The sequence below is a fragment of the Coregonus clupeaformis genome, chromosome 40 (genome assembly GCF_020615455.1).
Source record: "Coregonus clupeaformis isolate EN_2021a chromosome 40, ASM2061545v1, whole genome shotgun sequence".
NCBI lineage: Eukaryota > Metazoa > Chordata > Actinopteri > Salmoniformes > Salmonidae > Coregonus > Coregonus clupeaformis.
In genome coordinates, this window is record NC_059231.1 from 1,241,571 (window position 1) to 1,266,293 (window position 24,723).

The following is a 24,723-nucleotide window of genomic DNA, read 5'->3' on the forward strand; positions in this document are numbered from 1 at the left end:
TCTCCGAAAAAAACAAATGAACAAAGGAAACGTGGATTAAGATATCCCCTTCTATGTCGCTTTGAAGCCTTTGTCTTTACAGCGAAAGAAAGAAAAACAAGAGACTTCTGCCTTTTAAGTGCCCTAAACAAGTTCCCTTTTTCAGTCTCATTTCTATTCTTTCTAATTTAAATTGAAACTGGATACTCACCCATCCATTCACATCAGTAGGCAAGGTAAGCACCTAGTAAAAAAGGAGTATGGGAGTCGGGACTCCTAGGATTTACAACGCATCGAGCCACCCCTGTGGGAAGAAGGCCATTATCTAACTCTTCACTTCCAGTGCTGAAATGGATTCCCAGCTAGCTACTGGCCTGCCTTGGCCCCTCAACCCCCTCAGCCCCAACCGAGGCCATAAAAGCAGGCCCCAGCCCTGGCTCTCCCTGGCTGTTGGTGGTCCTACTCTTGTCCCTTTAAACTGGGAAGGGGGCCCAGTTTGATTGTGTCTTTTCACTGAAGGGCCCATCTGAGAGGGAGAAACTTCAAACGGCTACATAATCCAGGTACAGGCCCTCCACTTTTAGCTTCTCCAGCCCCGCACGTCTGCAGCAGCCGTAAAACTGTGGCCACTGAAACCGGAGGATGATTGATTTTATACAGAGCTTGATTAGAATGGGGGGTTCTAGTTCTCTAGCTGACTGTATCAATATAATTTAATGATAAAAAATAGAGATCTTTAATGAGGAAAATATCTAGCTAACAGATGACTTCATGGAGTGTAATCAAAATGTGCGTCATGTTGTACTACTCTTCCGTTGGCTCATAATTTAATAAATGTTTATGCAATACAGTATATTCCACCCCTCGAGATCCCATTAAATTATATTCTAATTCCTAATGATATGATTCCACCATAATTATCAGTGGCATCAAAGTTAATGGTTTTATAACATTCTTTCCCCCCCCATTGTTTTGTGTATCTAATGTTACTTTGACTACACCATCTGTAGTATTCAATAGACAGTGTTTTCCATGCTGTGTGCGGAGTGCATCTCCCTTGTCAGTCAGTCAGGCCACAAATATCCACCAGTCTCTGTCTGGCACGGACTAGGTTGTCCAGGCTGGCTTTGGGTTTGACTAGATGTCAGTCAGTTTGGGGTTGAGGAGGAACAACGTGTGGAGGAATGTGGGGGAAGTGCACAGTGTGTCTGGACGGTCTGAGCCAGAGGGCTGAGTGTATGCCAACAGCTGTGAGTAAGGCCTGGAGCCGGGGGCATTCCTGTGGCGGTCCAGGCCAGCCTCTTACGACCCGCGGCCGCCCACAGGGCCACGCAGGCGGTCAGAGCGGGTGAGAGGGGCACCCTGGGTCACCTCGGGCCCCATGGGGAGGCTGGCTGCAATCACCATTCTAGAGAAAAGAGGTGTAGAGAGATGGGGAGAGTGAGAGACAGATGAGTGACTGGTAGAGCAACCAAGGGAGGCATAGAGAGAGAGAGAGAGAGACTCAAGAGCACAACAGTGGGGATTAGAACTCTCTCCCTCACTGTCCAGCTAGACGTGGCCATGTCTAGAAGGGATACAGTTTATGTCAAATTGATGTCAAAAGTAGATGTATTTTTTATTTTAGCTAACCCTAACCTAATTATCCTAACCTGCTACATAAATTATCCTAACCTGCTGCTTAACTTCTTCTAACCTGCTACGAAAAGTAAACTTTGACATAAACTGAATCCTTCCTAGTCACTCGCCCCAGGTGTTGATGGGATTGATGGATGGTTGATATCTCACTGGGCACAGACATCTATTCAACATCTATTCCACGTTGGTTCAACGTGATTTCATTGAAATGACATGGAAACAACGTTGTTTCAACCAGTGTGTGCCCATTGGGATCTGATTGGAGGAGCAGCTGGAATGGGCCTGAATGGTAAGCAAGTTAACTACAGAGCAGGCAGGGACGGCTTGTTCAATAGGGCGATATGGGCGACGCACTGCCAAACGGGAAAAGGAAGGGATTTTTTTTCTAATCAATTATATCACGGCAACAGCAGTTATCAGTGTTCACGTCTGATCTGCCAGCCACTAAATGTCAAATCAGGCTAAAGTCGTGCTTCAAATGGCCCCGCCCGTTTTTGGGGCGATTTCAGTCAAGTTGAAAATCGCCCAGAAGTCTCTCATAGCCTGTCATGTAAAATCTATTTTTTTCACATTTCAAAGCTTTCAATACATTCTCTATGGGTGTCTGTGGGCTTGCACTTACGCGCTTTCGTCATACGTGACGTAACGTTGAACGTAACTAAGACAATGGCGGCTATCAGCGTCTCTGTTGCGACCTGCAGTGCGGCGTTATTTTATGTTTTTAATTTGTAGACTTAGTTTACAAACATTCTGCCAACCATGGATTTCCAGTGGTTGGTTTTGGACTGATCTTGTTGATCGTGTACATACCCGCTACGAACGGACTAAATAATGAAAACGCTGCTGGCAGCTGAATCCCAATACAGCTGGGAGACTTGGCTGGATGAGTCCCGGACAGAGAAGTGGAGCCGGCCACCTTCACCCTGGTCAGAGCGGACCGCGATCCTGGTAAGAGAGCGACTCTGTACCCCGACATTGAACTGCTTTCTGTGTCATTGCGACCTTACTATCAATTCAATTCAATTTAAGGGCTTTATTGGCATGGGAAACGTGTGTTAACATTGCCAAAGCAAGGGAAGTAGATAGTAAACAAAAGTGAAATAAACAATAAATATTAACAGTAAACATTACACTCAGAAGTTTCAAAAGAATAAAGACATTTCAAATGTCATATTATGTATATATACAGTGTTGTTACAATGTGCAAATAGTTAAAGTACAAATGGGAAAATAAATAAACATAAATATGGGTTGTATTTACAATGGTGTTTGTTCTTCACTGGTTGCCCTTTTCTTGTGGCAACAGGTCACAAATCTTGCAGCTGTGATGGCACACTGTGGTTTTTCACCCAGTAGATAAGGGAGTTTATCAAAATTGGGTTTGTTTTCGAATTCTTTGTGGATCGCTGTAATCTGAGGGAAATATGTGTCTCTAATATGGTCATACATTTGGCAGGAGGTTAAGAAGTGCAGCTCAGTTTCCACCTCATTTTGTGGGCAGTGTGCACATAGCCTGTCTTCTCTTGAGAGCCAGGTCTGCCTACGGCGGCCTTTCTCAATAGCAAGGCTATGGTCACTGAGTCTGTACATAGTCAAAGCTTTCCTTAAGTTTGGGTCAGTCACAGTGGTCAGGTATTCTGCCACTGTGTACTCTCTGTTTAGGGCCAAATAGCATTCTAGTTTGCTCTGTTTTTTTGTTTGTTCTTTCCAATGTGTCAAGTAATTCTCTTTTTGTTTTCTCATGATTTGGTTGGGTCTAATTGTGTTGTTGTTGTTGTTGTTGTTGTTGTTGTCCTGGGGCTGTGTGGGGTCTGTTTGTGTTTGTGAACAGAGGCCCAGGACAAGCTTACTTAGGGGACTCTTCTCCAAGTTCATCTCTCTGTAGGTGATGGCTTTGTTATGGAAGGTTTGGGAATCGCTTCCTTTTAAGTGGTTACTATCTGCCCCGTGAGTTCCCCCAATTGTTTGTTACCGTTGTGTACTGTTGATAATCACAAGTTTACTGGAGAACTGAGACCAAGTAGAGACTTTGGACAGGGTGGATATGGTATAATAAAGGCAGTTTATTCAGAGGTAAAGATATCTGGAATCGCGTGCACGGACTCGTGCACGTGTGTAGGTCACCTAAATCATCAGAAAAATTGCCCCTCCTGAGAATTTTTTCAGGAGCCGCCACTGAGAGCAGGAACTCATGTTCTAGAGGAAAACAGTCATTGATGTTGTTCATTAGGGAGGTTGTGTTCTTCCTGAATGCTGCTGGCAGGTTTCTCTGAAACATGTTTTGGTTTTGGTTGTTTCAACTGAGGCGAAAGGTTGGCAGGTTTCTCTGAAACCATGGTGTGTTTTAGTGGGGGTTTCTATCGCCACCTAGTGATACTGGACTATGCCTTCTTGGTGCAGAGAGAGAGAGTGTGGTCTACCTTAACGGGTAGCAATGTTCGTTTTTCCACATTCGATGAGAAGATTGTCGACTTCAGAAGAAAAAAGTCCTAGTAGTGATTGTATCTTTTTCGCATAAACGAAGCATATACACTCTTAGAAAAAAAGGTTCCGGATAGAACCAAAAAGGGTTCTATTGCTTGCTTCATACATGGCACCATATAGAACCCTTAAGGGGTGTCAGATATGAAGCAAGCAATATAACTCTTTTTGGTTCTATCCAGAACCTTTTTTTCTAAGAGTGTAGGCTAATTTTACTTGAATGGATTTCTTTTTTTACTTATTATTTGGTCTAAATCGTTGTGACCAGGTCTTGCAATGTGTCCCTGACGCATCGAAGGATAGAACATAGGGCATAAATATTGTGTGAAGATTTGCCGTTCATTAATTGAATTCATATGTCAGGCAACTGTATAATGAAAACATCTGAAAACGAAACACAAAAACTCTTGGAGAGAAATCCATGCTCTCATTGAAGAAAGGCCTTTTATGCAATACCAAATGTGATCAGGAATTAATTATGTTATCGTTCCTGCCTGTTTTGTGTCAAAATGCCTTGTAGGATTTCCCTTCGCATGCAAATATGAGATATATAGAGTACACAACATACTACAATCCATTATTTTCTAAATGAATCATAGCCTACCGTTCGTTTTTATTTTACCCTAGTGAAAAATGTGCCGTTCATTTATAAAAAATTATAACATGATTCATGCTTAGGCCTATAACATAATTTAAACAGCGATGTTGGTTGCATACATCATCTTATAAGGTCACAAGTCGAAGCAATTCATATAGTTATAGGAATGTTATTGCATATGATGTATTCTAAGCTTATGTAGTGCCTGCCTATATGCTGTATTGGCCAGTTAAATAAGGGAATAGAAATAGCTTAAACTCCATAAAATTCGCTCACTAACCCTGAATGCAACTGGAAAAAACGTTAATCTAATTGTTGACTATCTGAATTGATTCTTCAACGTGGTTATTTTGAACGCGTGATTTTTACACTTTCAATTCTTTAATGGACCTATCCACTATCCAATTATTATGACTCGTTTAATATTCATTTTAATAGTTTATTCGTTGGTTTCATCGCGATGTAATCCATAGGCCTCATGGTCACTTTGAATCCGATTATTAACTTTGTCTGGCTGTGTAAAGAGGATGCTCGACTCGCCTATATAGCCGATTACTCCTCTTGCAACAACGGGGGGAAGAGTCTGCATTGCGCCGATGATTGCGAAGGGGAACCACAATCTTCTATAGGCCTATAGATTTTCTAATATAGGAAAAGTACAGCATATACATTACACACACACACACACACACACACACACACACACACACACACACACACACGGAAACTGATACATTAATTCATAGAGATTCATTGGCTATCTCAAATAGGCTGTATCTAAAAAAAAAAACGTTAATGTCTTCATTCCAACGTTTGTTACCCACTTTTTTTTAAACGAAAATACAGATCACCCATCACCCATGATCTTTTTTTCTAACAGTCGACCCAAATATAGAACATCCTTTTTTGACCCACTCAACATGCAAGAAAAATATAGCAACATCTGCTTAAGTAGGCTTAGCCCAGGTAAATTAATATGTTTGCTTTGAAATGCAACGCAATAAGGCTATATTAATATTGTATAAATTATTACGAGGGATTTTTTCATAATAAAAATAATAAAAAATGTAGGAATAACTGGATAAATGTCACCTTGTTTTAATTTTTTTCAGGCCTAGATTTAGTTACAATGTAATCAACAATATCAATATAGCCTTATTGCATTGCATTTCCAAGCAAACATTAATTTACCTAGGCTAGGCCTACTTAAGTAGTGTTTGCTTTATTTTTCTTGCATGTTAAGTGGGTCAAAATCAAGGATATTTTCATTTCTATGTAATGGACATAATGATAAACCAGCCGGTAAAATGTTCCTCTAGGCTTTCTTAAAGCACTAATTCATCCCCTCAATTTGATTATTTACCTCTGATTAAGATAATTATGATTAAACGAATCGATTACAAATCAAAACCCGTTAAAAATCAGTCTGGAAAACAAACACAATCGGTTGTCATACTAATTATAATTATGCCTCACTGCTTTGATGGCTCGGGATTACAAATGTGTGTGTTTTATAATTACACAGCGCTCACTTCTGCCTTTTATTATCGCACCTTGACTTTTTACAATGTAGTAATGTGTGAAAACAAGGACTGGCCAGTCAATTATATGAAAAGCAAATCACTCTGCAGTCCCGCGCCGATAAGAGGGAAAATTACCCTGGTAATGGCACGATTAATCACGCGCCTTTTTATGTATTTCAGTAGCCAGACACGGAGGCACTATATACCACCAGTGTTCATAGGCACAGCAGCAAAACATGGCACGTAGACGACGCTGGACTATCAAACAAGCAAAACGTCCATGCTTCATTAAGCTATAAAATAAAGAGGCAGCATGCAGGTACAACACAGTGCAGCTATAGGCCTACAGAAATTAGATCATTTTCATGATTTTAAAACCCCAGGTAAATAACGGATAGCTTACATCTAAAAACTCGAGCTGATTAATTATTTGACATATTAAAAACAAATTGTCAGATTGATTTACAAGCAACACATTTTTAACACATGCCCATCTTACTAAAAGTGTATAAACATATTGCATGCGCAATGCTGCATGCATGCTTATCTGTGTGTGTGTGTGTGTGTGTGTGTGTGTGTGTGTGTGTAAGCGTGCACCGATGCGTTTGTAGTATGCCCCGCATGTTCCAGTGTGTGATGAAGGTGGATACCTCCAAACAATAGGAGCTAGGTAGAAGACAAAAATACATCTCTTCGGCCTCTCACCTCTCTCCTGATATATTTCTCTCAGCAATACTACCCTCAGAGATCAAACAGCTTGACATTGGCGAAATGTGCGCTGTTTAGAAGCCTATAGAAGCCCGGCTGGGGTAATGTTATGACCAGGTAATTGCAGGCCTTGGACAGATGCATTAACCAGGCTCAGTGACTGGAGCCACTGGATATTATTTTAGCAAGAGGGCCACAGGAACTGGCTGAGGGCTGGACCTCCGAGGCCCCAGGAAGGCCCTGTACCCTGGCTCTGGTGCCCTCCATCCCCACAGAGGGCTGCTCCCAACTGGGGTCTCATTGGGTCTCTGGGTCTCCCTCCTGGTGCTTTGGAGTTGATATGATGAGCTCTTGTGGAGAGTGGGGACATTGGCACCCACCCACCCACCCTATTGTAACTAACCCCATTCATAACAACTCTCACAACATGTGGTTGACCACTCTGTTGGTCTGTGTTTGTCTGTGCCAGCCCAATCTGTGTATTTAATGTACACGCCTTACGGTAGCTTTCCCATCCTTGGAATGTCAGGGAACTCTGTCTTTGTATTGCAAACTGTGGGCGATTCACTGAAAGTCATATCCCCCCTTTTCCCCCCACCTATTGGCTCTTCATTTAGTACAGAAACTAGCCCCTCGCAGGGCCAGAAAACAGCTTTAACTGAAGATTGGGTTTCAGTGGTTTCCATCAAATTTCCTGACGGATCCTTTAGGAACTCCTAGCTGGAAACCAGCCCAACAGATCCTGTTTAGATTTGACGCTTGATACAATGTAACTCTTATGGAATTCACTGGTTTGCGTCCCAAATGTCACCCTATTCCCTACATAGTGTGCTACTTCTGACCAGAGCACTATGGGGCCTGGTCAAAAGTAGTGCGTCATGTAGGGGATAGGATGCCTTTTAGGATGTAGACACTGAGGTGAGAAACGAGCAGACTTTCTGTAAATGAAACCTTTATGGGTTATTATATAGATTACGCTCCTACGCCTTGTGGGCTTTTAACATTCAATAGCATAGCCAGTAAAGCCTGGGCCACACTTCCTGAGATGTACTTAGGATCTAATAACACTGTTATAGTGCTGCTGAATGGCCCGGTGGTGTACAGCAGTATGTCAGAAGAGAGCATTTGAACAAGTTGACCCTCGCCATCCGGAAAGGAACTGCCTCCTTCCATAAAAGCTTCTTGCCAAACTTACAGCAGAGTTCATTTCCAAATGATGGAAATGTACTCCAGTGTGTTATAATGTGTAGGCTATGTTTGACAAATAGGTGAATATCTTGGTGAATTGTTTTATTTTCTATCCCATTCCATCCCATTCTATTCCATTCCATCCCATTCCATTCCATTCCATTCCATTCTATTCCATTCCATCCCATTCTATTCCATTCCATCCCATTCCATCCCATTCTATTCTATTACCCATCTCTCAGGGCCAATCTATTAACAGTAGCAGCGCAGCGATGTGATATGATGGTGATGTATAAGCAGATAGATTAAAGCAGTAGTTCCATCCAACAGCCCAACAGCCTATAGAGTGATCACTGATCTCCCCTCCTTGTAATCCGACAAGTGTCAGACACCCCAGACTGTCACGTCTAGGCGGGGCGGCACTCCCTTGCATATCTTTATGTGGTTCGGGGGAGGGGAGGCAGTAATGTAAGTTGTCAGAGAGATATGGTCTCATGAGAAAACATCCCATAAAACATATCCCCACCACTTACATCACCGAACGGCTTATTCAGAACTCGCCTTAGAATCAGGAACTCACCTTTGAGAATTCGACTCAGGAACGAGAACCAAAGGGAGAGAGAACGGACTGCAACAGTCAACCAGACTGCAACAGTCAACCAGGTTATGTACATGACTATGACAGTACTGTCCTGGTGCTGAAAATGATTGCCATGTCATATTCCCAGCCATATGCCTGCCCAATCTGAATTCAAAATAAATCAAATAGGAAATAGTATACCGTACCGTTGAGTGCCAGACCGAGGTTTTGAAAAGTCCCCTTTCCAATAGGATATGAAGTCTCCTTCCTTCTTCCCTGCATGAAACAGAAGACAACTGTTCCCTAACTTCCTTTCATCAGAGCACAGCCATGACAGGACAGGTATAGAGAATCAGCCTATGGGCCGTGTCGGTGATGGGATGTCTGTGATGGGTATAGAGACTTGGTCACTGACCGCTCCCAACAGCTGGACAACAGCTGGCCAGAGCTGTTGGATGTCCAGAAGACTCACTCTGTCCACTCCAGAAAATAAGGGGCACTTTAGGCTGCAGGACAGGAGGCAGAGTGTGTGTGTGTGTGTGGACATGTTTAGCTATTCTTGTGGGGATCAGAAGTCCCCACAAGAATAGTAAACAAACAAAACATTTGACCAACTGGGGACATTTTGTTAGTCCCCACAAGGTCAAATGCTATTTCTAGGGGGTTTAGGGTTAGAATTACATTAAGGGTTAGGGTTAGTTATAGAGTTAGGGTTAGGAGCTAGGGTTAGGTTTAGGGTTAAGGTTAGGTTTTTGGGTTAAGGTTAGGGTAAGGGTTAAGGTTAGGGTATGGGTTAGGGAAAATATGATTTTGAATGGGACTGAATTGTGTGTCCCCACAAGGTTAGCTGTACAAGATTGTGTGTGTGTGTGTGTGTGTGTGTGTGTGTGTGTGTGTGTGTGTGTGTGTGTGTGTGTGTGTGTGTGTGTGTGTGTGTGTGTGTGTGATAATGCTTTGGGAAGCTAGTCTTTATAAGAATGACCTCATTATGGGGATATGGAGAAAATGACCATGTTTCCAGATGGGGCTATGTTTAGGTGTATATACTTATGGTATATACTTATATTATACAATTAGTTGCTTCACTGGCTTGGCTTCATAGCCAGTATACTGTATGGAGGCTATACCTGGACATATTGTAATTCATTATGAAAACATACATTTACATTATCATTAGAAGATTTCAGATTTTTGCTAACATTTTGTTTTTAGGATGGACTGTGACATCATTATCAATTACCCCCCAACTTGCTGCTGCTTTGTCAGGTCAGAAAAAGGGTAGGCTATAGTTTTAATCTTCCCCACCCAACAACAATATGTATCCATGTAACCCTATAGCTAAAGTAGCATACATTCGTTGATATAAATAAACATTCAGTAAACTACAACACTCCTCCATCTTCCTTGAAAGGACTTCCCCATGCATGACATAACGGCCATAAAAATCAAGTCCTCTTGCCTCGTTCATTTGTTACCTTAAGTACAAAATAAGGCAGGTCATTTTCAATGGGAGGGCCATCTGGAGATTACAGTTCTTTTAAACCTCTGAAAAAACGAAAGTCCGTTATCTCTTGTACAGTTTCTTGATCAAATCAAATGTGACATTTCAGCGGACTAACACGCAGTTATATCAGGTAATCATATCAGCATAATATTGTATCATGATTATTTATGATATGGCTGATAAGGCGACTTGATAAGTGTTAGGAGATATATTGTTTGTGATAATTTTCTGCTTTTAATTTCTGTGAACTGTTGTATTTCATAAGTATAATAGAATAATGCATTTCTGAAATATTTTCATCATAGAAAATAATGTTGAAAGAATGACCACAAGGACATCTCGTTAAAATATATAATCTAAATTGCTTTGTTCCATACAACCAATATACCTTGTATACGTATTCAGAAGCTGCTGAATTGTCATACCTCCATGTCTTAGTTATTAGATACATCTTATAACGATGCTATTGCAAATCATTATATTATTAATAGGCCATGTAACTCTCAAAAATAATCGCAAGTCGATGCTTTTTCGTTAGGAAAAAAAAGAAGACCCGGAGACAGAGGGCAGCTACAGGCACTATCATTGCGGGACTGCCGATGGGTAATTCATTTCTTTCAAAGGACTATCCCTAGGTAACGTGTTTTCTTCAAATTATGTTCACCATCATTTTCAGTTTTACAAATACGCTTTTAAGACCTTATTGACCAATCCCCATGTGCGCAGAGGTGTTATGGGGCCTAATGGATCCAGCCAAAACTTCCCGAAACGTAATCAGTGCACGTTTGCAATCAGATTCAGCTTTTGGAAACAAACTGCAGACAATATAGGCCTATACTCATGGATCAAATCGGTAAACAAAACAACACTCAAAGCTCCTGCCTTTCTATAACTGCTGTCTGCTGACATCGACAACATTTCAGTGTCACATTGATTGAGATCTATTTTAGGACTTATAAAAGAGCAGATAGTCATTAAAAACGCAATAATCCTAAACCATAAATTGTAATATTACACCAAAAAAACGAATAAAGGCTATGGAACCAACCGAATTTCCAATTACCTTTGAAGAACCGGTTGGGTTTTGGCTTTGAATTGGGAGGTTGGGAGGTGCGGTTTCAGATTTTTTAGAACATCCCCATTTTAGGCATCTGCTTGACATTTGGACCCGAGGAAGCCTTGCGTGAGAGTAACACCAATAAAGATGCCAAAGCACATTTAAAACCTTGGGCAGAAAACATTATTGGTGGTTCCATACCAAAATAATGAAAGGAGATGCATGCGGTGCCATTTCCCCCTTCTTGCCTCTTTTCAAACTGTGATGTCATGGATAGTATTGCAATAATTCCGGTTGCTGTGTTTCGGATTAACATAATTAGTCCACCATGATAACGTTTAGAGCTTGATGGTCAGTTCGCCACAGTGTACGAGACCAGTGCAAGTAGGCCTATCATGCTTGCGTCAACTAAACGAAATAGTAGATAGGCCTATTTCCAGAACCGAAAGAATCGAAATGTACTTATACATCTTCTTCTTGTTCTCAATTTTTTTTAAAGCTATTAGCCTATAATAATGACAATGATATTTGTATGACTTTTATTATACCTGTGCAGTATAGGCCTTGTGGAAGGATGCAATAGTATGAATAAATTCATCAAAATAACGTTTTTAATGAAAGTATGTTAATCAGTATTTGAATATGTTGGTAACCCTTTGTATAAAAGTGATAATGCCCTCGAAGCCGGTGTTTGGAGGATATATTGGCACGGTTTGCCGGCACTCGTCTTAGTCTCGGGCTTAACAAGACCCGTGCCAATATATCCTCCAAACACCGGCTTCTCGGGCATTATCACTGAAAGATTTTATACGTTTGCTACAAAATTCGTAAACTTAGGTAGAGTATCTGGACTCTCAAACTGTATTTTGTATTAGGCCTATTTTGAGGGTTAATTTTAGCATAGGCCTTCTGTTCCCCAATAATATACAAAATGATTGTTGTTAAATGTTATAATACAGTTATTATTGTTGTTATTATTAGTAAAAGTACAGCGTATAGTTTTATAATATAGGCTAGGCTATGGGTTCAAAGACTACCCAGATTTCCCCTGCTTTCATCCAGAGACCGCGCGGCTCAGCGGCGTCAGCGTGGCGTCGCGCTCCCTCAGCAGGTAGTTGTGTTGACAAACTGCAGAATATGGAGAACCTTAAGGGCTTCATCAATCATGCCAAATTAAAGGTAACCTCGGTGTCAGCCACGCCGAAAGAAATGTTCCCTGTATAAACAGCATCAACTGTCGGAATCCCTGATTAGTTTATGGGAACAGAGCAGACACAACTATAGCCTATTAATTGGAAGGTAGAAAAAAAAATCTAATTTGATGATACATTTCAGTTTCAGATACACCTACACTAAATTAAATTAAGGGTACACCTAGACTAAATTAAATTAATGATACACCTAGACTAAATTAAATTATCGGTACGGCCCATTCAATGAACAGGTATCAGATAGGCTAATAAGTTATAATGTGGAGAAAATTTAGAAAATAGTGCAGAATAATAAACAATGACCATTTCCATTTAATGTTGCAAATGACTATTTCGTCTCTCCAAAGTGCATAAAGAATAATATTAAAGTCACCAAACATGTAACTAGATTAATGTTGCATGTACAATTTTATGGTCAGTATGGTGAACTAACTCTAATCCTTCCTCCCTATGCGCATAAATCGATTGTTTGGCGCAAATCTTCATCGACTGATTTACAGGGTCCACTCGTGCGTAATCTCCTTTCTCAAATTAAGAATCTCCCTTATCAGAAAGCTATTTATGCATTCAAACACGACGATTACTGAAATAGTATTGATTTTATATAATAATAGTAATGAAAGGCACTCGAAGCTCCTTTTGGCACAGTTGTAGATATAGGCCCTCAATGTAGAGTAACCCCATGGATGTTGCAACAATGATACGTAGGCTATTAATCATTACCTTAATTAGTACGAACATGTGTTTGACTGAAAAAGCTGGTAGTAAATGCATCATCAAGCCAATGGATCCTATCATATAAAGTAGGTGACCAACCACTCAATCATGATCCATTTCAGTTCTCCATCCAGTATAGCCTAATATTTGGCATTGCTAGGTTTTTTTGTAGGCCCTGCAATGAGTCTTTGAGGAAGAGGGATAAAGTTGAGTTATATATTCTCCATCCTTGACCTTCATTGACATGGTCCCTTGTGTCTCCCTGCACTATGGAGAGCTCAAAAGGGTCAGGGTACACATTGCATCATCGCTCTCTAACCTTTTTCTCAGATAGACCCCTCTCCCATGCAGCTCTAAAGGCTCGGTATCTCTCTGCTGACGGCCCCTGTGATGCCCTCTCTTTTCATTTACAGCACATAAAACACACACTGCTAGAGGTCAAGGGTCATGTTGTGTCTGGAGTAGATTTACTCCCATCTATCTATACGCTGACATGCTCAGAGGAACTATATGGTTAACATATACTATGGACCAGGGGCGATGCTTTCAAGGCTTTGAAATGGGGTTTGGTAGTTTTCAGAGCAGGGTTTGAGAGGTGTATATAAGTGACTTAATTCGTAAATATAGTGTAAAAAGTCAAAGGGTGAATCAGTAATGGTCACGATCTTGAATATCAAAACTTTGGAATTTAAAAACATTACGATCACTGTAGAAAGTCACGGCTCAAGACAAGGGGAGTGTTCCCAGAGTTTTATTTGTATACAATCTAGACTTGTTTTATTTCCAGTGATGTCATTCAGCAACCTATCTCAGATGTAAATGGTTTGGTTGTTAGGCTGTTGAAATGAAATTCTCTATAAAAATCTCAATCCATAAATCCACACCAGAAACTAAAATGTACATGGAATTGAAGAAAACAAAATAAAACTCTGTACTGTCATTTGCTGCTGTTAAACTAAATTTAATTATTAACATTTCATAAATATTACAATAATAATCTCAATCACTTAAATTGATCATGGTAGTGGAGAACATTAACTGAGCAAAGACTCCGTTCTCTGCATGCAGTCCAGTGCTCATACAAATGTCAGTGCAAAAAGGTCTACTTACGAGGGAAAAAAACCTTTGTTAAAATACTTCAAAATAAAATATATTTTTTGAATAAATCTATACATGTGCAAATAAAATAAAATCAGGGTTTTAATCAAATTGTATGCAAACATTTACCACAGTAGTTATTCTGCTCATGTTCACACGTCAGTTTGGTTGTCAGTTTCAACATTTCGTCTATTGGCACTATAACTAATAATAAAGACAGCATGGCTAAAGACAACGGATAGAAAACTAGCAGTCCTTTAGATATAGGAGAACTAAACAGTGTGATATATATAGTGGCTTCAGAAGACCACAGTGTGGAGAGAAAAGCAACCCCTGGTTAAAGTGCTCACTAGTTAGTAATCATTAAAAGAAACAGTCTCTTGTAGTCCTGGGTTATGTGCAACCTACTGAACACTGCAGATAGAAATGTCATGAATAGAGAAGACATGATTCCTTATTCTACATGTCAGAGAGGTATGTCTGAGCTAGATGACATATTTCTGGACATTTGTAGCAAATAGAATCAAGCCCTTATAGATTTGCTGGGGACAGGTGGGGAGAGGGAGAGAAAGTGAGGGAGAGAAAGCGAGAGGTTGCAGTCATAGAATACACTAGAGATTGACAGGAAGATTTAAGCGTGATAGAGGTATCAGTCCAACAGAGTCACACACATAAAACAATCACAAGATAAATGTAGTCCGCAAAGGATGGTGGGAAAGATTAACATTCATATCTGTGGTGTCACTTAGGCTGTTTACACAGGCAGCCCAATTCTGATCTTTTTTTCTTCTCACTAATTGGTCTTTTGACCAATCAGATCTGATGTGAAAAGATCTGATGTGATTGGTCAAAAGACCAACGAGTGGAAAAAATGTCAGAATTGGGCTGCCTGTGTAAACGCAGGCATCGGTGCTAGAGTCAGTGCCGGAATGTGTCCCAAATAGCACCCTATTCCCTATATAGTGCACTACTTATGACCAGAGCCCTATGGGTCCTGTTTAAATGTAGTGCAACACATAGTGAATAGGATGCCATTTGGGATGCAGCCCATTTCGAAGGGGTAGAACGCTTGTCAACACAAAAGGATAAAGTAACGTAGATACACTAACACACACCTTCATTTACCAACATCACCTATCCCAGCTTTGGCAAAGGTAAAAACTCACACTGAACAATTGTCCTTAACTCTGACAATCTTATTTATCCATCAACAATCAAGAGCTGTATTATCAGTGTCGTGTTCATTAGGCGCCAAATAGAAGAAAATGGATTGCAACATGGAGAAACTAATTGGACTTGTCCAATAAGAAACATTTATTTTCGTCTCCCGTAGGCAAAAAAACATTTTCAATTTCGCGCACTAATGAATTCGACCCAGCTGAGATGCATGAAGATGAGAGTTCACATTACAAACTCAAAATTGGACGCTCTGAGATTCCCATGGACATTAGAGTCATCCACATACACATCAATTTACAGTGTGACCCATGGCGATTACTTTACAACTCATAAAATACTTTGGAATGGACACAACTAATCGTTTGACGTTCTCTACTAAAAGGAAAAGGATTTAATGTAGTAAATGTGGTTGGATTAATTATCGTTGTGCCTTTTGGGAATTCATTTGAATTCCATCCAATTTAATCCAGCTCACAAAGTTAAAGACAAAAACGCTGTAGAGTTTCTACCAGCCCTCTAGTCGTTCTTTTAAGTTCTTCAAATCGTAAAAAAACACATTCCAACAAAAACAACATTCATTTAAAAAAGAAAACCAGAATATTAAACTCAAAACTCATAGTTAAAGTAATTCACAGAACAAAAAAACTAAGTATAATGTGAACCACAACTGATAATGGTTGCTGTAATAATATTCAGTCCTAGGTGAGTTCATAGCGTATGTTGTGACTTCTTCTTGACTTTGTTAGCATACTGTAGCTACACTTCTGCGTGGTTAACCTGGAAGTAGTTGGTTATATTGTTGTATGCTACTTGTGTGCGGGATATATGTCTAGTCTGTCTGAGGCCTCGCCCCTTATGATGTCACTTCAGTTGGGCGGGCCCAATCTATACACTCCCTGCTCTCCATTGGCTCTACAGCCAGAGAGCAGATCGCCTCACACCCAGTATGGAAGCAAGCACCATTGCTAGCAGTACAGAACCCTAGATTTAGAATGAACAGCAACAACTTTTGTCCAAAGTAGTATACTGCAACAGTGCAATCACTGGTTCGTGTATTCACCAACTTCCACTCCTCGTCACTTCCTGGTTAGGCCGCCACGTGGCCGATGAGATAAATGTTGTCGTAAAGATGGCCGACAAAGTCCTCGCTGATGTTCTGGGCGGCGCGGCGCGTGTTGCGGATGAACTCGCGTTTGGACATCTTGTTCTTGACGTGCGGGCTGGTCAGGTCTATAGACAGGAGGATGAGCGAGTAGCACAGCACATACACTGCATCTGGGGAGGAGAGGAGGAGAGGAGGGATGGACAGAATGTAAGAGAGCGAGAGAACTGGGAGAGTGGTCAAACAAGTCCCTGCACCACGCATACAATGAAGATAAAGTTGTATATGAGCCGTGGGGCGGCAGGTAGCCTAGCGGTTAAGAGCGTTGGGCCAATAACTGAAAGGTAGCTGGTTCGAATCCTGAGCCGACAAGGTGAAAACTCTGCCGATGTGCCCTTGAGCAAGGCACCTAGCCCTAATTGCGCCTGTAAGTCGCTCTGGATAATAGCGTCTGCTAAATGACTAAAAATCTATACAAAAATAAAAAATGTGATGGTGGTATTTTAGACTGAAGATCACTTGTGGAGATAGGGCACACACGCCAACAAAACACATGTTTTATCTTGCTTAGTAACATACATTTATTCAATTCAATATATTAGCCAGCCCCGACGTTTTGGTTGACGCCTTTCTCAGTCCAGCAATACTTTCTCTGTTCATTGTGTGGCTTGGCTAAGAGGGTGGGTGGGAGTTGAAGAATAAACGACAGGGAGACAGAGTGAAGGGAAGGGATGACCAGAAAAGAGCATCGGAGCAAGAGAAGGGTCGATAAAGGAAAAGAGAGGGTTTCATAATGACGCGTTTACAAAAACATTCCCATTCTGAAGTGTGAATAATAGTCCTTGAAGACAGGACACATAAACAGGGAAGGAAAGAGACGTGTCGACTCGTAGTCTCAGACCTTACAGTGCGAGGATCAGCCCTGGTCCTGGGTGGACTAAGAGGGGTTGAACAGGGGGTCTCTCTCGAGCGGGAGAGAGCGAGAGAGTAAGAGTGTACATCTCCTCTCCTCCTTTACCGCTCTGCCAATTCTATCGCCAGTAAGTAGATCATAAATCAGCCCACTTCTCCTCCAGGACGACGCAGGAACGGCCGAGAACCACGCCAGATGTTATTACAACGCCAGCCTGTGATTGGCTGGAGCGCTGCCCTCACTCTCCTAACCCTAAGCCCGTGGGATTATTGTGGCTTTAGGGACCAATGACAGCGTTGGTACAAAGATTTCTCACACATTTGATTCATGCAACAAGGACAGGACACAACTTGGGTCAAGTGCAACACCAGAGCCCTTAGTAAATTACAGAGGCATTGTGGGGAGATTGCGGTTAGGCCAGGACAGGCTAGTTGAGGGGCTTGAAACCGATCAACATCCGAGAAGACCTAAAGCCTGTGGGATTTGTTGAGCGTGGACCCCGAGTTAGGAGTCGTTCAACTGTGGCAGAAACTGGCAGGTGGTTACAATCCCCTCCACTCATCGGACTTCCCTCAACACCCTGCAGATTAGAACTACAATTCCCTGCAGTGCACTGACCTGGGCTGAGGCACACCTCCCGGACCAGGACGGGGTTGCAGGCGCAGAAGCGGTGGGAGAACTTGGTGATGAGCGTCTCCAGGTATTCGCCCCTCTCCTCTGGGGCGTGGATGTGTCTGAAGAAGTCCCTCAGTGCGTTGGGCAGGAACTGGTTACTGAAGTTGTGCAGCGTGACCAGCTCGTCCAACACATCTCTCCTGCAATTAGAGACAATCCAATGAGAATTCAAGAAAACCCAGTGACAATTCAAGAAACCCAGTGAGAATTCAATGAAGAAAAGCCACCTCTCATCTAGGTACACCCTCAGCATCTTCCAGTTGAGCGTCCGCGTGCAGAAGATGAACTTGGCCAGCTCCTTGGGGTGGTCCACCAGTATGCCTTTGGACATGAAGTAACTGATACCCTATTGGAGAGAGAGTGTGGATCAACATGAAACACACACAGAGAGAGGGGGGTTAGTGGGGGAGAGTAGAGAGAGAGGAGGAGGGCGGGATTAGTGGAAGAGAGAGGGAGGGAGAGAAGGAGAGGGAGAGTGGGAAAGAGGGGGGGGGGGGGATAGTGAGGTAAAAAGAGGAGGAGGGGGGAGGCAGAGGGTGAAAGAGGGATAGAGAGAGAGGGATAGAGAGAGAGAGAGATGGAGGCCCAGACACAGACAGCACCATGTCAGTCTATCCCACAGTGGGGCTATCACATGTCCTTTAAGTGGCTGGCCAAAGCGAGCCTAATCCACGTAGCGATACAGACGGACCAAATAACCCCATTAGAATGTTCCACAGATTCTATGGAACCAGGCTTTGACCTGCAGTGACCTCCAAGGCTGTGATGTCTTTCAGAATGTATGCATCAGTGGTAAACAAGTCATTTAGCTGGTAGTCATTTAAAATACTTTGTCTTCAAGGTGGGCTGACGTGTGGGGGGTTCGATGTGTACTTACTATTTCTAAATCACTATTTCTTGTGGATTTCATATAGTGAGGAAGGCTGATCTAGACAGAATCAATAACATATAGTGAAAACAGCTAATTGGCCCGTATATATCTAGCTATATCTTATATATAAGGGAACAGTTTCCCGGAAAACAGACTAAGCCGGCTTTATCTATGTCCGGGAAACCGGAGTGTTTCAGTGGGGAAGTGGTGCTTTAAAAAGGAGACAGAGGCATGAGGATGAAGAGGAAACAGAGATGCTTTACCTCCTGATGGTTAGCGTTGAACGTCAGGCTGCCTTCATCTAGCATCATGTAGAGGCTTCTATATGAGAAGCCATAGGGAAGCCTTCTGTTATAGATGGAACAGTGACCCCAAGTGGATTTACACAAACTAGGGCACAGACAGACAGAGAGAGAGCGAGAGAGAAAGGGAAGACTGCAATTAGAAACATGATCACCCGATCAACTCTTTGAACCATTAAAAAAGCACATTGTCACATAGAACATGGCAAATGTTATACCTACTTGTGGCAAGCACCATTTCAATGATTTGTGGACAATTAAAAATATAGATGACTCTAATGGTATATCAGGTCAGATCCTATCCTGCAGCACACTTCTCATTGGCTGCGTTTACACAGGGGGCCCAATTCTAATCTATTGTCCAATAATTGGTCTTTTGACCAATCACATCAGATCTTTTCACATCAGATCTTTTTTAAAGCTGATCTTATTGGTCAAAATACCAATTAGTGAGAAAAAAATTGAATCAGAATTGGGCAGCCCTCTATTAACTGTACTCACCCCTGCCTCCCTTCCACAGACCCTGTCAGTCTACTACTCACCCCTGCCTCCCTTCCACAGACCCTGTCAGTCTACTACTCACCCCTGCCTCCCTTCCACAGACCCTGTCAGTCTACTACTCACCCCTGCCTCCCTTCCACAGACCCTGTCAGTCTGCTACTCACCCCTGCCTCCCTTCCACAGACCCTGTCAGTCTACTACTCACCCCTGCCTCCCTTCCACAGACCCTGTCAGTCTGCTACTCACCCCTGCCTCCCTTCCACAGACCCTGTCAGTCTACTACTCACCCCTGCCTCCCTTCCACAGACCCTGTCAGTCTACTACTCACCCCTGCCTCCCTTCCACAGACCCTGTCAGTCTACTACTCACCCCTGCCTCCCTTCCACAGACCCTGTCAGTCTACTACTCACCCCTGCCTCCCTTCCACAGACCCTGTCAGTCTGCTACTCACCCCTGCCTCCCTTCCACAGACCCTGTCAGTCTACTACTCACCCCTGCCTCCCTTCCACAGACCCTGCCAGTCTACTACTCACCCCTGCCTCCCTTCCACAGACCCTGTCAGTCTACTACTCACCCCTGCCTCCCTTCCACAGACCCTGTCAGTCTACTACTCACCCCTGCCAGAGGTACTCGTCGTGGCCCAGGTCCTGCCAGACGCAGGAGGCCAGACAGAGGTCTGTAGCGTTCAGGTAGGACAGGATGGTGATGCTGAGCTCTGGAGGCAGCATCTCCAGGTCTATGAAGCCCTGCTGCGCCTTCCCCCGGCGGGCACGCAGCAGCTGGTAGATGTCGGCCCCTTGGCAGTGCTGGGGGTGGCGCCGCGGGTGGGGGTGAGGTGGCAGGGGACCTCCACCCAGGTCGCCCATCCCGGGGGAGGGGGATGGGGGAGCCTGGCCTGGGTTAGCCCCCATCTCCATCCCCAAATCCTGGGGATCTCCGTCAAGGCCAGGTCCAGCGTCCCACTGCTCTCCGTACTCCTGCTGCAGCTGCTGGTTCCTGGCCACCCTCCACAGCCCCTGACCCATCTGCAGAATCTGGAGTACAGACAACACAGGCAGCACAGTCTGCATGCGTCACATAGGGAATAGGTTCTCTCAGGAGGAATATCAAACAGAAGTAGCTCAGTGGTCTAGTTACTAGACTTTAATAGGGAATTTCCTGGCCATCCAAAGTCCTATTTGAACAACCCAATATAAAAAAACGGAGGCCATCGTGCTACCTTGTTTAAATGTTTGGGCAACTGGACTACTTCCTGGTTACTTTAGTCACTGGCATGGCAACAGCTGATGGTAGGCCTATCTATCTTGGAGTTACCCTGCTATGCTGAGTCACTGAAGGGCTCAGCAGTTGTCACAAAATAGAGAAACATCCGTGACGGGTCAATTTAATCTGGATTCAGACCCTAGCTGTTTGTCCACAGAAACATTTCAATGATTGTGCTTTCATGTGTCATCTCACACACATTAGCCTAATCAAATCAAAGCAATTGGTTCCTGAAAGTGCACTCTGGAACAGTCTCTGTAAGGTTTCGAGGCAGATTCTAATGTGACTTTGCACAACAAGCCATTTCGAAATATACTGAACAAAAAGAAACGCAACATGGAACAATTTCAAAGATTTTACTGAGTTGCAGTTCATAAGGAAATCAGTCAATTTAAATGAATTCATTAGGCCCTAATCTATGGATTTCACAATTGGGCAGGGGCACAGCAATGGGTGGGCTTGGGAGGGCATAGGCCCACCCACTTGGGCACCAGGCTCATCCACTGGGGAGCCAGGCCCATCCACTGGGGAGCCAGGCCCATCCACTGGGGAGCCAGGCCCAGCCAATCAGAATGAGTTTTTCCCCACAAAAGGGCTTTATTACAGGCAGAAATACTCCTCAGTTTCATAAGCTGTCCGGGTGGCTGGTCTCAGACGATCCCGCAGGTGAAGAAGCCAGATGTGGAGGTCCTGGGCTGGCGTTGTTAAACGTGGTCTGCGGTTGTGAGGCCGGATGGACGTACTGCCAAATTCTCTAAAACGACGTTGGAGTCAGCTTATGGTAGAGAAATTTATATTGAATTATCTGGCAACAGCTCATGGACATTCCTGCAGTCAGCACGCCAATTGCACTCTCCCTCAAAATAAGCTTTTTGTGCGTATGGAACATCTGGATAAGAGCGTCTGCTAAATGACGTAAATGTAAATGTAAATTTCTGGGATATTTTATTTCAGCTCATGAAACATGGGACCAACTATTTACATGTTGCGTTTATGTTTTTGTTCAGTATAGTTACTAATATGCATCAAGCCTGCCATCTCGATCTTTACCATTATAATCCTTTGGCCTTGAATGACTGTATCTTACCCCTTCCATTTATAGCCATCTAAACCGTTACCCCATCAGACAGGAGATGCTGAGGAGTGCAACTGAGGCAAGGCCTAAACCATTTAGCCTGCTATCATTTACCCTCCATCATGCCAGCTATGGCCCTGTTGTTCCTCCATGAAAAAAACCCTCACAGATTGACGTGGTATTCTTTTTTAAACCAGAAGTAGCCTCAGTTAACCCGCTAGGTGACACGCATTCAACTCTCTCCGACTCCCCTGTCAGTCTGTCTTAGTGAGTGGGTTTGTAGCTTCATTCCTAATTCTTGTGTTAATTTCACGCCCCCCCCCACTTTTTTTCCCACTTTTTTAACTTGCATCGTTGGGAAAGAGCTTGTAAGTAAGCATTTCACTGTAAAGTCTACACCTGTTGTATTCGGCACATGACAAATAAAGTGTCAGACAGTTTACATTTAGAATGGTTCAGAGCTGAATCATAGCCTGGTCCCAGATCTGTTTGTGCCGTCTTGCCAACTCCCGTGGTGATTGAAAAGACGGCACAAACACATCTGGGACCAGGCTAGAATCTTCTGTCTCTGTCACTACAGATTAATCTCAATTCCAGCCTATTTAGCCTACCCACTCCTCGGAATTCCTCACGTTCTCAATTCTCTGTTTCCCATGTGATGTGAGCATGCTCCTAGGCTGCTTGCCTCTACATTGCTGCAATGCCATTACACTTGTTATTCAGCATTCCCTGCTTGCTGCTGGAGCATAAAGACTGTAGGTTGCTCAGAAAACACGCTGTGGAATGTGTCTTAAAGCTACAATATGTAACTTTTTGGGCGACCTGACCACATTTACAGAAATATGTGTTTTAGATATGTCATTCTCATTGAAAGCAAGTCTAAAAAGCGGTAGTTATGTTCTATGTAAGCTATTTCTATGCTTCTCGTTAAGTTGAGTTTTTGCATCTTTTACTTTTGTACACCAGCTTCAAACAGCTGAAAATACAAGATTTTTGGTTATGGAAAACATATTTCACAGCAGTTTAGCTGGTACAATGATTCTCTACACTGACTGACTTTTGTCACATAAACTGAAATTAGTCAAACTATTAGAATTTTAGCAACTAGGAAATGGCAGAGCTATTTCTGCATATTGCATCTTTAAAGTTGTTATAGATGAGTCTACTGGTTATATGGTGAGAGGGTTACTGTAGGTCATAGATGTTTCTAGACATGTAGGCCTAGACTAGGTCTAGATACATAGCCTAAACTGTTTGGATTAGGCCTACTGATCTAAGGGTGTATTTGTTAAAATGTGGATTGATGTCTTGCTTTCATACTTATGATGGCCTAGCTTGTTAGTCAATTATTTTAAGCATTTTCTGAACAAATAATTCAGTAGAAAAAGCAAACTTGCACTCATTTAAAAGGAGAGAAAGGAGCAGTGCATGGTGTGATCACATTGGCTGAACTAATGTATTGCGAATGCACAGGACAGGCATAAGGATTACCCCCCCCCCCCCCCATGGCTCATGGGGTGGGGGCATTCAAATGAGTTGGGTATGGGGGTGTTGGAACTGAATCTGGTGGTTGTAGCCATATCATTTGAGTTTAAAAGGAGCAACTATCTACAGTGGTTTTTGACTTGTTTGTGATGGAAAAACAGGTGATAGCCTACATGTGTGTACAGAGAATGTTGTACCCAAGGGTCTGTGTACAGTCAATAAAGTGAAGCAGCATACAGAGTCTGAGAAATAATTTCGATCAGCTGCCTACTGAATGTACCATCTTTAACAAACTAATGCAAACGATATGCTAGGGACAAGGTCATTCATACATACCTGTAGTCATTTAATAAGAACTGTATCTTGGTAAACAAAGAGGGACCATACTCTGTCAAGCGCTAGAGTTAATGACGTTTGCCTAATTCAGTAATTGGATAAACTGTCACACGAAGTCAGACAGCAGTGGGCTGGAAACACGTTTAGTGTCTTGCTGTAAACAACATCAAAATTGAAGTTATGTTCAGCAGCTGATCGAGAATAATTTCACTATCAAGCTAGATTGACCTAAAGCCCTCGCATTCGTCAATATAATTATAAAAGCCAACCAGCCATTGGGGGAGGCTCTTGTCAATTGTAACCAGCGCCACCTACCTGAACTGTATGCAAGATTTTACCGCCGCCGCGACGTATACACAGTCCAGATCGTAAACAACTTCGGTGGGAATAGTTTTGGGTCTTCTACCGGTAACCAGAGGCTCTCATCTCCGTTAAATGCTGGCCAAAAAGACCCACTCTCGTCGCTGTTGTAGAGAAAAACTGCTCACAAAGTGACAACAGGCCTAATCTGCCCCTATCACTCAACATAGTGCTTCTTCAACTCCTCCTTTCACCCTCCTCGTTTCACACGCACTGTTGTCCCGTTTGACGTTTCGCTTGTTATTGGTGGAAATGACGTGCCGTAACTGAGTAAATCCATTTAACGATTGTGAATGGTACTTACCTATGATAATGTAATATACAATATTTATATTTTTTGGTTAGAAAATAAAAAATATATAGTAAAATTGTCGGCCTA

At 42.7% G+C, this 24,723-nt stretch overlaps 1 protein-coding gene across 1 annotated transcript; it reads right to left on the reverse strand.

Annotated features, from left to right (window-relative positions):
* Window positions 1-15,108: 15,108 nt before the first annotated feature.
* fbxo8 (F-box protein 8) lies at window positions 15,109-24,592 on the reverse strand. The gene is made up of 6 exons (XM_041868511.2): window positions 24,300-24,592; window positions 20,441-20,859; window positions 19,286-19,412; window positions 18,379-18,497; window positions 18,095-18,291; window positions 15,109-16,736 (listed from the first exon to the last, which is right to left on the reverse strand). Exons 2-6 carry the CDS (start codon window positions 20,848-20,850, stop codon window positions 16,549-16,551), a joined length of 1,041 nt encoding a protein of 346 aa, XP_041724445.1. The 5' UTR covers window positions 20,851-20,859; window positions 24,300-24,592; the 3' UTR covers window positions 15,109-16,548.
* Between the last annotated feature and the right edge of the window lie 131 nt (window positions 24,593-24,723).

What these genes read in the sequence shown, in the direction of transcription:
- fbxo8 (XM_041868511.2), bottom strand. Translation starts at nt 20,850, where the DNA reads ATGGGTCAGGGGCTGTGGAGGGTGGCCAGGAACCAGCAGCTGCAGCAG. An exon ending in TCAACGCTAACCATCAGGAG is followed by an intron (nt 18,498 to 19,285) that starts GTAAAGCATCTC and finishes TCTCTCCAATAG; the next exon opens with GGTATCAGTTACTTCATGTC. An exon ending in GGAGGTGTGCCTCAGCCCAG is followed by an intron (nt 16,737 to 18,094) that starts GTCAGTGCACTG and finishes TCTCCTCCCCAG; the next exon opens with ATGCAGTGTATGTGCTGTGC.